The sequence below is a fragment of the Bubalus bubalis genome, chromosome 12 (genome assembly GCF_019923935.1).
Source record: "Bubalus bubalis isolate 160015118507 breed Murrah chromosome 12, NDDB_SH_1, whole genome shotgun sequence".
Classification (NCBI taxonomy): domain Eukaryota; kingdom Metazoa; phylum Chordata; class Mammalia; order Artiodactyla; family Bovidae; genus Bubalus; species Bubalus bubalis.
The window spans coordinates 99,833,029-99,846,338 of NC_059168.1; the positions used below are offsets into that span (position 1 = coordinate 99,833,029).

Consider the following 13,310-nt stretch of genomic DNA (forward strand, 5'->3'; position numbering starts at 1 on the left):
CGTGTCTCTAGAATTAGCTTTGCAGAGACACATCAGCCTCCCGGGCTTCCCCGCGTGGCGGCCCGTGTTTGCATTATCCTTCTGCCGGGTTTGCTGTCTGTCCCGGGTTGCTATGCTTGAGTTCGTGCACATTTGAATCTCAGTCCCTCGTGTCTTAAGACATTGCCGATTTCTTTTCCCAGTTGAATTGTTGAGGGAAAATCTTTCACATTGATGGAGTCGAGGCCATGTAATTGTAGCCTTCTGGGTCGTGCCTCATGGATCCTGAGAGGCCCATTCCTACTCCAGATCACAAAATGTCTATTTTCTGTTTAGCAGCCAAATTCCCCTGGGGTATAGGTAAGTGTGAAGCTGAGGTCAGCTTTCCTCATTTATTATATAGGTTTGAGCTGAGGTTGTTGTTTGTTTTTTTCCTCCAGTGCCAGTTATTAAGCAGCCTATTCTTTTCCCATTGACTTGGTGTCACCTTAAATATTAAGCTTCCATACATGCACAAATCTATCTCTAAGCTTTCTAGTCTGTTCTGTTGGTTTACTTCTCTGATGCTCACTGTCCTGCATTTTTTAACTGCTGTATCTTTGCAGATTATCTTGATATCAGAGAGTGGGAATTCCCCCTGTCGCTCTTCCTCAAGTCTTTGCTTTCTTTCATAGGGTTTAAAACTTTTTCTCTGTCATGGTTTTGTGTGTCTCACAGGTTAACTCCTAGGGCGAGGCAGGAAGGGGTAGAGGAATTGAATGTCTGGCAGCCTGAGGGTGGACTAGTGCCCGTAGAGGATGTGGGGGGGAGTGGGTGCTGTGTCTCACTGGCCTGGTGTGTTTGGCAGGTTCCAGCCTTGAGGGGACAGAGAGGGGCACGGTCTTTGACTATCCCTACCTAGCACCAAGCCCACCTCTCCTCTGGGCTAGCGATTTCCCCTAGAGCTGTGCCCAGTCACCTCTGCCTTCTTGGGGATTTGGTGCCATTTTCATAGATCCATCTGCCTCTTTCTTGCCTCTGTGGGCTTTCCAGGGTGGTTTCCGGAGAGGAAACTGGCAACCTGTTTAGATTTCCATCTTATCAGGCCTGGGAACCCATTGTGCATAACTTGGCTCCATTCACAGAGTTGGATTACATGGTAGAGATGACTTGGAACCCCATTCCACACCTTCTCTGCTGGCAGCAACCACTTTTTAAAAAAGCTTTGTGTTTGTGGTTTGCTTAGATCATATTTACGACTTCCTTATAAATATATGATGGGTGGGGCTTCGGCTGTCCTTTGGGAGTGTGAAATTGTCCTTAAATTCTTTTCTTTCTGTTTTATAGGAATGATGTATTTAAAATTCACTGGCTGATGGCTGCCCTTCCTTTCACCAAGTCTCTTTCCTTGGTGTTCCACGCAGTATGTATTCGTGTTTTGGAGTCATTTATGAAATACCTGTATTATCAGGGAAAATAAGTTGGAAGACAGGCTACATCCAACAACAGATAAAAGAATGCCTTTGCAATGAAGCCTCCTTTGGTCCGGGAAGGGCTGGTCATGGGATAAATCATCATAGCCTCCCTAGTGCTAGACTTAAGACATCTTTAGATATTACCTACAGACTCAGAGTTTTCTCTTGTAGGTGTTTATTTTTTCACCCTTCTAGTCATTTCTTGAGATTAGAGGGCCACCTCATGAATTGTTTCCACAGCTTCCTTTATTTTTTGAAATATTCCCCCATGTTCCCATTTGATTTGAAATTCACTGTTAGCATACTTGTTTGAGAGGAAACTGACACTCTAAAGATTGAGGCATAAGAATTGAGTCAAGCTCTGAATGTTTAGTGCTGATGCAGACTGAAATGAGCCAGCCCGTGGGAGACAGTCACAGTTTCCCCACTTTGTAGGCCTGCGAGATATCCGTGGGCCCCATCTGTGAGGGTGACAGTCTCCAGACTCTCAAGAGCCTACTGCCCTTAAAAATGTTGTCCTAGAAAAAGTAATAACGTATCCAGTTGTAGTTTCAAGAAATGACAATTATTTGGCTAGTTTCCCATTTGGATTAAGGTAAAAAGATTCCTTATGGAATCATGCAGATGACGAGTCATGGGATTCTTGGGTCACTTTCATATCCAGACAGCCACGTGAGGAGGAATGAAAGGTGCATGAAGGAACTGATGTCAGCTTTGGGCATCGTGCCTGCAAGCATTTGGGGCACTACTGAAGCTGGCCACTTTAGTGGAAATTCATTGGTAGCTTCAGGTAGCTCTAAATTTACAGGTTTGGTTTTTTTTTTCCCCCGCAAAGAAAATAGAGTTGAAGCTGGGTGGTTCCACATAGGTTTTTTAACTGAGTTATTTCTTATGTAAGCAGCAAGGCTATGAGAGAGAAAGCTGTTGCCTGGGATTGAAAATACCCGTGACATTTGGAGGATTTTTTTGTTTTTTGGTTTTTTACATCTTTACTTTTATATATTAATTCATTAATTAGCCATTTAGTACCACTTGTGGAATCTCAGTTCCCCTGCCGAAGGATTGAACCCGGGACCCAGCAGTGAAAACCTGGACTCCTAACCACCAGGGACTCCCTTGGAGATTTCTTATAAGAAGAGAATAGGCAGCCATTTGCCAGAGTGAATCATCTGCCTCAAGAGAGGGACCTTGGGACTTCCTTGCCGGGACAGAGGTTAAGACTCCATGCTTCAACTGCAGGGGCTGCACGTTCGATCCCTGGTCAGGGACTAAGATCCCACATGGTATGCAGTGGGGCCAAAAAAAAGAGAGGGACCTGGACTAGGGGTTAGTGACGTGGAGCCCTTCTATCTAGTTTCTCAAGCTCCCTGCCGTTCGCAGTGCGCTCACACACTTCACTGTGCATCCGCAAGTGCAGGGTTAGGGAGTGGGGGCGGGTGTCCCCATCACAAGGGCCTCTGGTGGCGTTTCCTGTGGGTAAGGCATTGGTAGACCTTTCTGAAACGCACTTGTTTTCTTGCAGATCGACTACCACTACATCTCCTCCCAGGGCTTCCCGATTGAAGGGTGGGCTGTGGTGTACTACATCACTCACCTGTGAGTACTGAGAGTGCCTCGGGAAGTACCCGTCCTGTGACGTAATGGCTGGGCAAGGTTGGGGAGCCGAGCTCACAGGAGACCTGCCCCAGGGCGAGGGAGACGGCCCCACCCTCCCGGGCAGCCGTGTGGCATGTGGGTGGCTGTCCTGACTGGAGAACTTGGGGCTGTCAGCATGCTCCCAAAGGGGTCCTCCCAGCACAACAGTGGGCCGTGTAGCTAACTATTTCTGTGCCGGAAAAGAAACGCTGTTCACTGACGTGCGTTCCCTACGTCTGGCCATCTGTCTTTTGGAGGAAGTGCATGAAACCATAGAATGAGCTGTAGACTGTGACTCAGAGTGAAAGGCTAAAGAGACCTGTTGATGTCTGTTCATTCTTCCCTTTTGCAGCTTGAAGGGGGCACTGCTGTTCATCACCATCGCGCTCATCGGCACTGGCTGGGCTTTCATTAAGCACATCCTTTCTGATAAAGACAAGAAGGTCTTCATGGTTGTCATCCCGCTGCAGGTAAAGGATCCCTAACCCTGCTCGTCCTCCTTTTCTCGAGCCTTTGCTGGGCTTAGCTCCAGGCCTGTCTGGGGAGAGGGAGTTGGGTCTCCCGGAAACCCCCCTCCTCTGCCTTTGGGGTTGAAGCCTGGGCCTGTCTTTCTGGATTCTAATGGACCCAGATCTCAGGTTCTTGCACTGGGAGATGCTCCACCATCCACTGTCTTTAAACAGCACACGAACAGGGAGCTGCTGAGAAGTTAGGGAACATACTGCCGCATTTTCTGCATCTGATGGTCCTCTTAGCAGAGAAGCTTGGGTACACCATGACTTGGTTAACGATTTCTTTTTTTTCTGGCTGTGCTGCTCGGCTTGCAGGATCTTAGTTCCCCAACCAGGGATTGAACCTGGACCGTGGCAGTGAAAGCACTAAGTCCTAACCACTGGACCGCCAGGAAATTCCCAACAAATTATTGTAAAATGTGAATGATACCAGTGAGTTTCCACAAGGTAGAATACGAGACATGGGGGCAAATGTTTATTAAGAGCTGCGTGTGTCTGGGGCCTTGGACTGAGGCCAGCTTTATAACACTGTGAGCCCTTCAGGAGAGGAACTTTGTCTTACGTGTAGCAGTCTTATTGGAGGTAGAAGCTGGACGTAAAGGATGCATGATAAACAGATCCTGGCAGGGACACAGAGCTCCTTAGCTCTGCTTGACCAGAGAGTATCTGATTGATAAAGTCGTTCTCGTCCGTGATCATTTGGAGCCCAGTGCAAGTGTGGCGGGTGAGGATGGGAGTGGTGCCAATTCCCCAGGCACCCAGGTCAGCCCGCTCACCTGGTGATTGATGGTTTGGCAATGTTTGTGGCAAAACCATCTTCACTTTCAATCATCAGAGACATGTGTTAGTGCCACGTAAATGCTACAGACCGGTCTCTGTAGGTTTCCAACGAGAGAGTATTCACTTCAATTCAGATGATCTGGAAGAGCTGTCTGGTGGAGATGGGCCTGGCCTAGATTAGGAGGCAAACGTGACAACGTGGGGCGAGCAGGAGAGGCTGAGGCGCTGGACGGGCCTTGGCTGTTGAGCCACCATGGCCACTTCTCTGCCGGGTAGTGTTCTCCAGCCCGCCAAGGCCTCAAGAGCTGGGAGACGGTGGCTGGGGTCCTGCCCCGTCTCCCCCTCCGTCCAGGAGCGGCTGCCCTCCCCTTCAGCCCCACTCTTCTTCATGCAACCCGGAGTGACGTAATGGAGGCTCTTCCCAGCTTTCCCTCTTCTGTTCCCCAGAAGGAACAAAAACACAAGGTTACAAGGCAGGTCACTCTGAGGAAGCAAGGCCATTTAGACAATCAAATATAAGGAAGTTATGAGTATTTAAATGCAAGGGCTAGTCTGGGAAGTCCTTGAACATCAGCCTTGACAAGTGGAAACTGTTTCCTTCTGGTCATGGGAGCCACTGCGCATTCCCAAGTAGGGAGTGAGTGAAGCAGACACGGCGTTTCAGGAGCACTTTTGGCGCTTGGTCCCACGCCAGTGCCTCGGGAACCTCTCGTGCCTTGTGTCCAGCGTGCGACCTGAGGGCGAAATGGAATTCAGCTGTTTATTTCCCGGTTTGTCTTCTTAGACAGAGCCACAGATGCAGACCTGTACGATGGACCAGGCTTCTGGAGGAGCCCAGAGGCTGGGTGTCGTTGGGAGACTGAAATTTCAGGCTAATTTTTGCATTTGTATTAAGTGTGGCTTCAGTGATGATTTAACTGATATGTCCTAGATGGAAAGAGAAACTACCCTTCCTAAGTCATAGCACGACAGGTTTCCCATTTTTGTGGCAATATGGAGAATTCCCTGGAGAGCAGTGAAGCAGAGTGTTTGGGACCACGGACTTTGCATGGAGTAGAGGTGGGATTCCTCTGCTTTCTTACCTAGTGATAATCTTCAAAAGAATAGTTCATCAACTGTGTTTCCCTTGTGCTCAAAGGTGTCACAGGTTTTAAACTGTTGCCTTCTGTCTGACCAGCTGAGGGACTTTTCATAACATGCTAATTGCTTAATGACAGGATGGAGCAGACACAGCCCAGCCTGTAGGCCCGGGTGTCCACTGCCCCGGGGCTCTGTCTCACAGATCTGTCCATGCTTCCTGTGTCCCACAGGTCCTGGCCAATGTGGCCTACATAATCATAGAGTCCACCGAGGAGGGGACGACAGAGTATGGCCTGTGGAAGGACTCCCTGTTTCTGGTTGACCTGCTGTGCTGCGGGGCCATCCTCTTCCCGGTGGTGTGGTGAGTGCCCCTGGGCGGGGAGGCCACGCCTGCGCCACGGGCATGTCCATCCAGCCTGGCAGCTGGACCCGCCGAACCCAAACTGGTCAGAGTCACCCGGGGCGCACGACAGCTTCCTGGGTCCCAGGCTGACCTGAGTTGGTCTCCAGGCGGGACTGGGGAGTCTGTGTCTCTGTTAGGCTCCCCAGGGGACTGCAGTAGTGCTCACCTGGCACCGACGTTTAGCACCTCAGATGCTGGAGAAGGGTTTGGAGACGAGAACTCAGTAGCAACATAAAACAGCCGTGTAAATTTGAAGGAAAGGGGGTTGAAGTTGAAGAAAGCCTACAGATGGCCTCTTCTTGCCAAGTTAGATGGAAAATGAGGAAGTACATCAACGTAAAACCAGTGGTAGTTCTCAGCTCATAAACGTAATATCTTCAGATGGACTCACTTCATTCCTGGAATTGGCAGATTATAAATGCATATACTGTGCTTTGACTATGTGTAAAGACGTGTTAGTGCCAAGTCAGCAGTTGAAGAGGAAGAATATCCTCAGAGCGCATCCAAGTGAAGGAAATTCTTGCTTCAATAGGAAGAAAGAAAGTAGCAAAAGAAAGGCTCACAGAAATCGGACGCTCGCCCTCATTATGATCTAGTTCTGTGGCCACTTGAAAGCAATCAGTTCTTTTGGAATAAAGTTTTAAAAAATAGACTTAGCTGTCTTCTCTCAGAAGTGAGATGTTCCCATACTGCAGTGCCCCGCACGGTAAATTAGTATTCTTATGCTCCTGGGGTTGATGGGGTCGTTCATTATTCGGATTATTTAGAACCTGGTGTCAATGGAGTGTAATCCTCGTTTCAGTCAGTTAGATCCACTTTTTAAAAATTTATTGGGGCCCACTGGATGTTAGTTGCGGCATGTGGGATCTAGTTTCCTGACCAAGGATCAAGACTGGGCCCCTGCATTTGGAGCACAGAGTTTTAACTGGTGGTCCACCGGGGAAGTCCCAAGCATGTTAGATTCACTCTTAACCTAACTCGTACATCACACATGTTCACATATCAGTTCAGCAGACAGCTGCCTGCTTAGGAGAGAGCACAAATGAGTCTTCTTAGTCTCCGCAACCACCCCGTATCCTGTTCAGGAATAGCGACCCAGACATTTGAAACAGGACGACTAGCATCGTCTCCAGTTGGAAAGAGCGTCTTACTACTAGGGAACAGAGCCTCAGCCCCCACTCTGATGTCTGTCACCCTCAGCACACTAACATAGAAGGGACCTGTGGGGAGGTTCCCTGGTGGTCCAGTGGTTAGGACTCTGAGCCTCCACTGCTGGGGGCTCCGGTTGGAACCCCTGGTCCGGGAACTAGGATCCTGCAAGCCACAGAGTGCGGCCAAAAAAGAAGGGACCTGGGAAATTGAGGAAGGCCGAGATGCACTGTGGAGCTATAAGGGGTCACTTCCTGCCGGTCATTGATTGCAACACTAAGGAGCAGATGCCAAATGGCAAGATTCTTCACGGTAGATGTTCTGAAAATTGCTGTAAAATGAGAAAAACTCAAGTACTAGAGAGGTAATTTAAGAAACTGTCAGAATTTCTTTTGGACGCTCAGATTCAGCCAGCATCAGTTTGGCATCATGTTTGTGCTCCTTAATTTCACGTGTTGTGCCATTCAGTTCTCCGAGGTGGGCAGACTACAGAGTTTTGGGGAGGAATGACTTACTCACAGTCCAGTCTAGAGTGGTTGGCTGGGCTAGGTCTGCAGCCCAGGTCCGTGAGACCCTGGCCCTCCCCCTGCAGCGGGTCTGCTCGCGCTGTGCCCTTCCTCTCAGACAGTCCCTCCCGTGCCTTTCAGCTCTGCCTGGAACGCTGGTCCACACCTTCCTTAAGAACGTTCCTGTTCCCCTGTCTGAACTGTACTAATGGTAATTAGTTGCCAGCACTTCCTAGCTGGAAAAGACTCCTTGGAGGCCAGCTTGTTTTCGGCAAAGTCAGAAGTTTGCATGAATCCTTGTGCTCACAGCCCCCAGGTCTAGGCTTTAGAGGTCGGCCTGTGACCTTATAGGGTCCGTTCTCTCCAGGTGGCAGGTGAGCTCGCTGAACCTGCATTGTCTTAGTCCGTTTGGGGTGCGGGCATAGCTGTGGGACTGAGATTAGATATTAGGCTGCTGAAAAGCAATTGCGGTTTTGACCGTGAATTTTAAATCACCGTGTGTGCTTAGTTGTTCGGTCGTGTCTGACTGTTTGCGACCCAATGGACTCAGCCTGCCAGACACCTCTGTCCACGGGGATTCTCCAGGCAAGAATACTGGAGCTGGTTGCCATGCCCTCCTCCAGGGAATCTTCCCAACCCAGGGATCGAATCCAGGTCTCCTGCATTGCAGATGGATTCTTTACTGTTTAAGTCGCCAGGGAAGCCCTTAAATCACTATAACTGTGCTCAAGCACAGCTTTATTAATCAAAATAGGAACCGTTACCATCAACACATTTTTGCCAACGAGAAATAAGTTTGTTTATTCTTGTAGCATAAAAACCCGTGCTTTGGGATTCAACGAGCTCTTGGAAAGCATTTTTTGCCTCCTGCTGGTTGTGGAAGCGTTTTCCCTGCAAGAAGTTGTCAAGATGCTTGGAGGAATGGTGTCATTTCTCTAGTTTAAAATAAATATAAAATAAACAGCAAGTAATAAAGTGAGGAATGTGCATTAAAGTGATGTATAACATAACCACATTTACTTAAGAATGTATTCCAAAATCAAACAGCAAAGTTCAGCAATGCAAAACCATAGCTACTTTTGCACCAACCTAATAGAAGATGCAATGGAGAAGGCAGTGGCACCCCACTCCAGTACTCTTGCCTGGAAAACCCCATGCATGGTGGAGCCTGGTAGGCTGCAGTCCATGAGGTCGCTGAGTCCGACACAACTGAGCGACTTCACTTTCACGCATTGGAGAAGAAAATGGAAACCCACTCCAGTGTTCTTGCCTGGAGAATCCCAGGGATGGAGGAGCCTGGTAGGCTGCCATCTATGGGGTCGCACAGTCGGATATGACTGAAGCGACTTAGCAGCAACAGAAGATGCACTCTGCTCAAGACTGTTTTGATCTCTCCCCTCACACCAGGCCCTTGCCAGACTTCTTGCAGCCAGCAGAGGGCGTCTTTAACTCTAAGGCTTGAGAGCCACACATGCCTGAGGCTTGGTTGTCAACCATCTCAGTGTCTAGGGAGTGCTCTATAAAGTCATCCGTTCCAGCCTTTCAGTTTACGTGGAGAAATTCAAGGCCTCAAGTTACTAGCACTGAAAATGGAGAGGAATGCAAATTCATTAGCTAACCTTTTGTTCTGCAAATGTTTATTTTTAGGTCAATCAGGCATTTACAAGAAGCATCAGCCACAGATGGAAAAGGCAAGTTCCTTTGTGTTCTTTTTGTTCTTTTAGCCAGCCTTCCCTAAAGCCTCATGCCTGGGCACTGCGGAGGGGGAGAGGGAAGGCGGGGGCCCACGATGCTGGCTTCCTGTGGGGAGGGGTGGGTGTAGGGGCTTTGTAAGAGCAGCCCTGTTGTTGGGTGGCGAGGCAGGTGGGGAGCGTTGCTGAGCCCAGCTGTATAAGGCTTGGGGGTGACTGCTTACCAGATGATTCACCGCATTTCCATTCGTGAGTGTGATCCTCACCTTCTCAAAACTGAGTCAGGAGGAGCAAACGTTGTCTTGGAAGGACCAGATAACACCTCCCCGTGCGAACAGAAGGTTTTACGGATCCGGGATGGCTATGTGTAAAGCGTCCCTTCCTGCTGACTTAACACACTTTCAAAATAGATGTGTTGGTATTAATTTAAAAAGAGACTGATGCCAGAAAGAATCTCTAAAGCGCTCTGATTTTTAAGTTGTCGTGCAGTTAGAACCCTCCTGCATCTTCTAGGTTTTCCGACCCGGCCTCCTAAGTCAGAAAAGAAACCACAGAGAAAGTGTTGTGTGTGTCTCTGGGCTTATTTGAATCACGTCCAGGACTGCAGGGTGCCGTGGGCCAAGTGGGCATTTCAGGCCACAGGGGTCAAAGGAGCCAGACTCGCAAAGGTCCCACCTGCCTCTGGATCCGTGAAGTCACACACCCAATGCTGTACTAATGTTCTTTAAGGCAGATTATTCACTTGTCGTTAGATAAAATATGTTGTCGATCTGTTTTCTGATTGTAAAAGTAATGTGGATTCATTTTGGAAAATTTGGTAAATAGTAGGTAGGAATCTTCCTTCACACTTGCTGTACAACGAGTATCACATCATTTTCTCTAGTTTGAACTAACCTGACTTCAAGCCTTCTCACCAGTGTCAGGCACACTCTGGGCTTCTTACTGAGAGCTCAGTACACAGTCTGGGGCCCAGAGTAGTTCCTGTTGAGATTCCTGCTATCCAGGTCTTGCTGTGGGTAGCCTGGTGTGTGAGGGTCATGCCAGGCTGGGAGCCCCAGTCAGCGCTCAGATTCCAGGCTCCCAAGGTCCCTCGGCTCCCCGGGGGGCCACAGGCCCACCCCTCGAAGAATGTGCCAGCTCATTTTCTTTCTTGTCCCAGGAAATAGCTCTCTTGTGTTTTTTACTCTCTCCTTCAAAGGCCCTGGGTTCCCTTCTCCCTCTGGAATGCCCTCAATGATAGATTCTTTTCAGTGAGCTGAAGCTGGACTGTGCTCTGCAGAAATCTTTTGCTTTTAGCCTGGCTGCATAGCCTTCCTCTGAGCCGTGGATATCAGAGAACTCTCCTGCCTTCTCTCAATGGATAAAGGAAAGCTACAGAAAACAAACCACAAACGAGTCTTCATAAAGCATCTTGTCACAAACAAGGGAATCCAAAGTAGAAAAAAAAACCTTCTGGGAGTACGTATTGTTTGGGCATTCTCTTGACTTTATTTTTTTCCTTCTTCTATGCATGTTGTATGTAAAGTTAGTTTTATTATTGTTATTTTTAATGTGTACATACTGCTGTATTTATTTACTTATTTATTTTTTGGCCGGGTTTGATCTTTGTTGCTGCTCGCGGTCCTTCTCCAGTCGCGGGGTGTGGACTTCTCACTGCGGTGGCTTCTCTTGTTCTGGAGCGTGGGCTCGAGGCACATGGGCCTCAGCAGTTGCAGCAAGTCGGCTCAGTTAGTTGTGGCTTGTGGGCCTCGTTGCCCTGAGGCACGTGGAGCTTCCACGGACCAGGCATTGGCTGTGTCCCCTGTGTTGGCCAGTGGATTCTTACCCACCACGCCACCAGGGGAGTCCCGTTTTATTATTTTTGTAACTTAATAGATCTTTCTCTGACTTTAATGTGTTGAGATGTGACATTTTAACTTTTTTGTTTTAATCTTTTTACACTTGTGGTTCTGGGTTCGTTTTTCTGACTGTTTGACTGAAAATGTCTAAAAACCCCAAGGGTAATGTCCTCCAGTTCAGTTTTATCTGTCCTCTTCTTTCCCTTGGTGAGTTCCTGGCTCTTCCTCAGCGCTGCCTTCTCCCGTTCTCTCCGCCGTCCTGACCCTCTGACGCCTCTCTGCCTTCTCCACCTTCCTTTTAGAGGACTTGAAGGGCGACTGTGGCAATTAATTATCTCTGTGACCATTTATTCCATGAGAAGTTGCCCGCTGGCTGAGCATCCAGTGACGTGTTCTCCCTGGGGTAGATGGTGCAGCCAGGAGGGGTCACCCCTGTCCGCCCACATCCGTAGTGAAGAGAAGCATCGTGGAGCAGGCATGCTTTTGTCATCGTTGAGGGCACACGAGGCAGTTTCCTGTTCCTTCCACCAGGTGACAGCAAGGGGCCTCTTGAGTGGAGGGCCAGTCTGAGAGCCGGAAGTCGTGAGGGCACACCAGGGCTCGCGTCCACCATTCTCAGGGGGACAGGCCATTAAGAAAGCACCCATTTCCTATCAGCAGATATCTCAAACCCTTTGAAAGGGGGACAGAGTAGATGAGAATAGGGGTGTCTTCTTGGTCCGAGTTCTTTCATTGAACTGACTTGGGCTGGGGGATGCTTTTGAGCTCATCTTCAGATGCATATTTCACTCTGTACTTTTAAAACTGTGACCCTTGCAGAGTCAGGGCAGCCGTGTCCCTGCGGCTGATGTCTCCCCTGCAGAGAACTCAGGGACAGCTGGCTGTGCTGGCAGGCCCTCCTCAGGCGTGACTGCTGAGTGGCCGTGCCCCGCTCTGCCGCCCAGGACAGCGGTGAGGCGGCACGGGAAGGCTCGAAGGAGCACACCGTCCGTGGGCCCCCTGGGTCTGGAATGCGGTGTTGCCCCTCTGCTCCTCAGTTCGCCCTTCCTGAGATCTTGCCCATCCTTGAGACAGCTGACAGTGAAGGCCGTGGACGATAAAATCTCCTACTGGATTTGGAAGCTTTTCGCTGGATGGAGCCTGACACTTTGGTTCTTACTCTTAGGCTCTTTATTCCACTGACTACTTACATGACCTTGACAGTGACTTGGGCTTAAGAATGATAGCTTCTTAAGAATGTGCCGTCCAGGCTGACTGATGGCAAGTGGGGGAAGCGCTGCTTGTCATTGTTCTCCCTGCACTTGGGGTTCACGGTGCTTTCAGAGAGGTGGGTTTGGCGTTGTTGACTTCTTCGTCTCTGGATTCCTTCTGACTGAAGCTGAGAGAATATGAAGGAAAGCATGAAGGGCGAAGCTGCCCACTGTCCTGAAGTCATGTGTTTGTCTCCTCTGTCACACGCGGTGGCTCTTCTCACGTCCTTTGTCATTTAGAGTCATTGCTGCGCTGCGTTCTGAGAGGCGGCTTCATGGAGTCTTCACAGGCACGTCCGACTCTGCTGCCGCTGCGTTTCAAGCCTGCCAGGAATTGCCGTCTCTGCCCTTGAGCCTGCCTTCCTATTCCCTTCTCTTTCTCCAGTGTCATTACCTCAGAGGATGCGTTGGGGATACACACCCTGCGTCTAATTAACAGTCTCTGCTTCTGAGCATCTCCCTCCCCACCACCCCCTTGGGTTTCTGAGGAAAATTTCAGAGGACGTGTTCTGGGGCATCTTAGCTTTCATATGAGCTTCAGAAGCCCTGAAACAAATGGTGGTTGGCTGGTTGCTGGGGGAGTGGAGAAGTGGCTTCATTCCAGCCGCCACCATGTTCCAAAAGTAGCTGTGACCTCTAGAGGTCACAGCGGTTCGTCAGGGCAACTGTCCTCCAGAGGGTCCTCGGGGTCAGAACTTGCTTCGTAGCGCGACGTCATCAGCCTTCTTTGCTGTTGCTCTTCGCACTGACGGCGCAGAAGCAGTGGTGGGCAAACCAGCTGGAGCCTCAGCAGGCTTCAGGCCGCGGCACCAGACTGCTGTGGCCGCTGCCTTCTCTTCGTTTCACCTCCTCGCAGGGGTGGAGAAGGCGCGTGTCACTGAAGAGAGCCCTTGATGAGTTAGGAGAAACTTTTAACGTCAGTACATCGCAGCCCTTGGACTCCGTCTTTCGCCGCTCCGCGTGGAATGGGACATGCCCAGGAAGCACTTCTGCTTCCATCTGGAGTGTGGCGGTCATCTTGAGGAAAAGCGCG

The 13,310-nt window shown here is 49.6% G+C and overlaps 1 protein-coding gene across 1 annotated transcript in view; it reads left to right on the forward strand.

Annotated features, from left to right (window-relative positions):
• Positions 1-13,310, forward strand: part of GPR107 (G protein-coupled receptor 107) — a 56,521-nt gene that overhangs the window by 22,872 nt on the left and 20,339 nt on the right. The window contains exons 10-14 of the mRNA XM_025261848.3: positions 1,306-1,381; positions 2,956-3,029; positions 3,421-3,538; positions 5,671-5,801; positions 9,146-9,189. Coding sequence (XP_025117633.3) covers positions 1,306-1,381; positions 2,956-3,029; positions 3,421-3,538; positions 5,671-5,801; positions 9,146-9,189 — 443 coding nt within the window. The remainder of the gene's footprint in view (positions 1-1,305; positions 1,382-2,955; positions 3,030-3,420; positions 3,539-5,670; positions 5,802-9,145; positions 9,190-13,310) is intronic.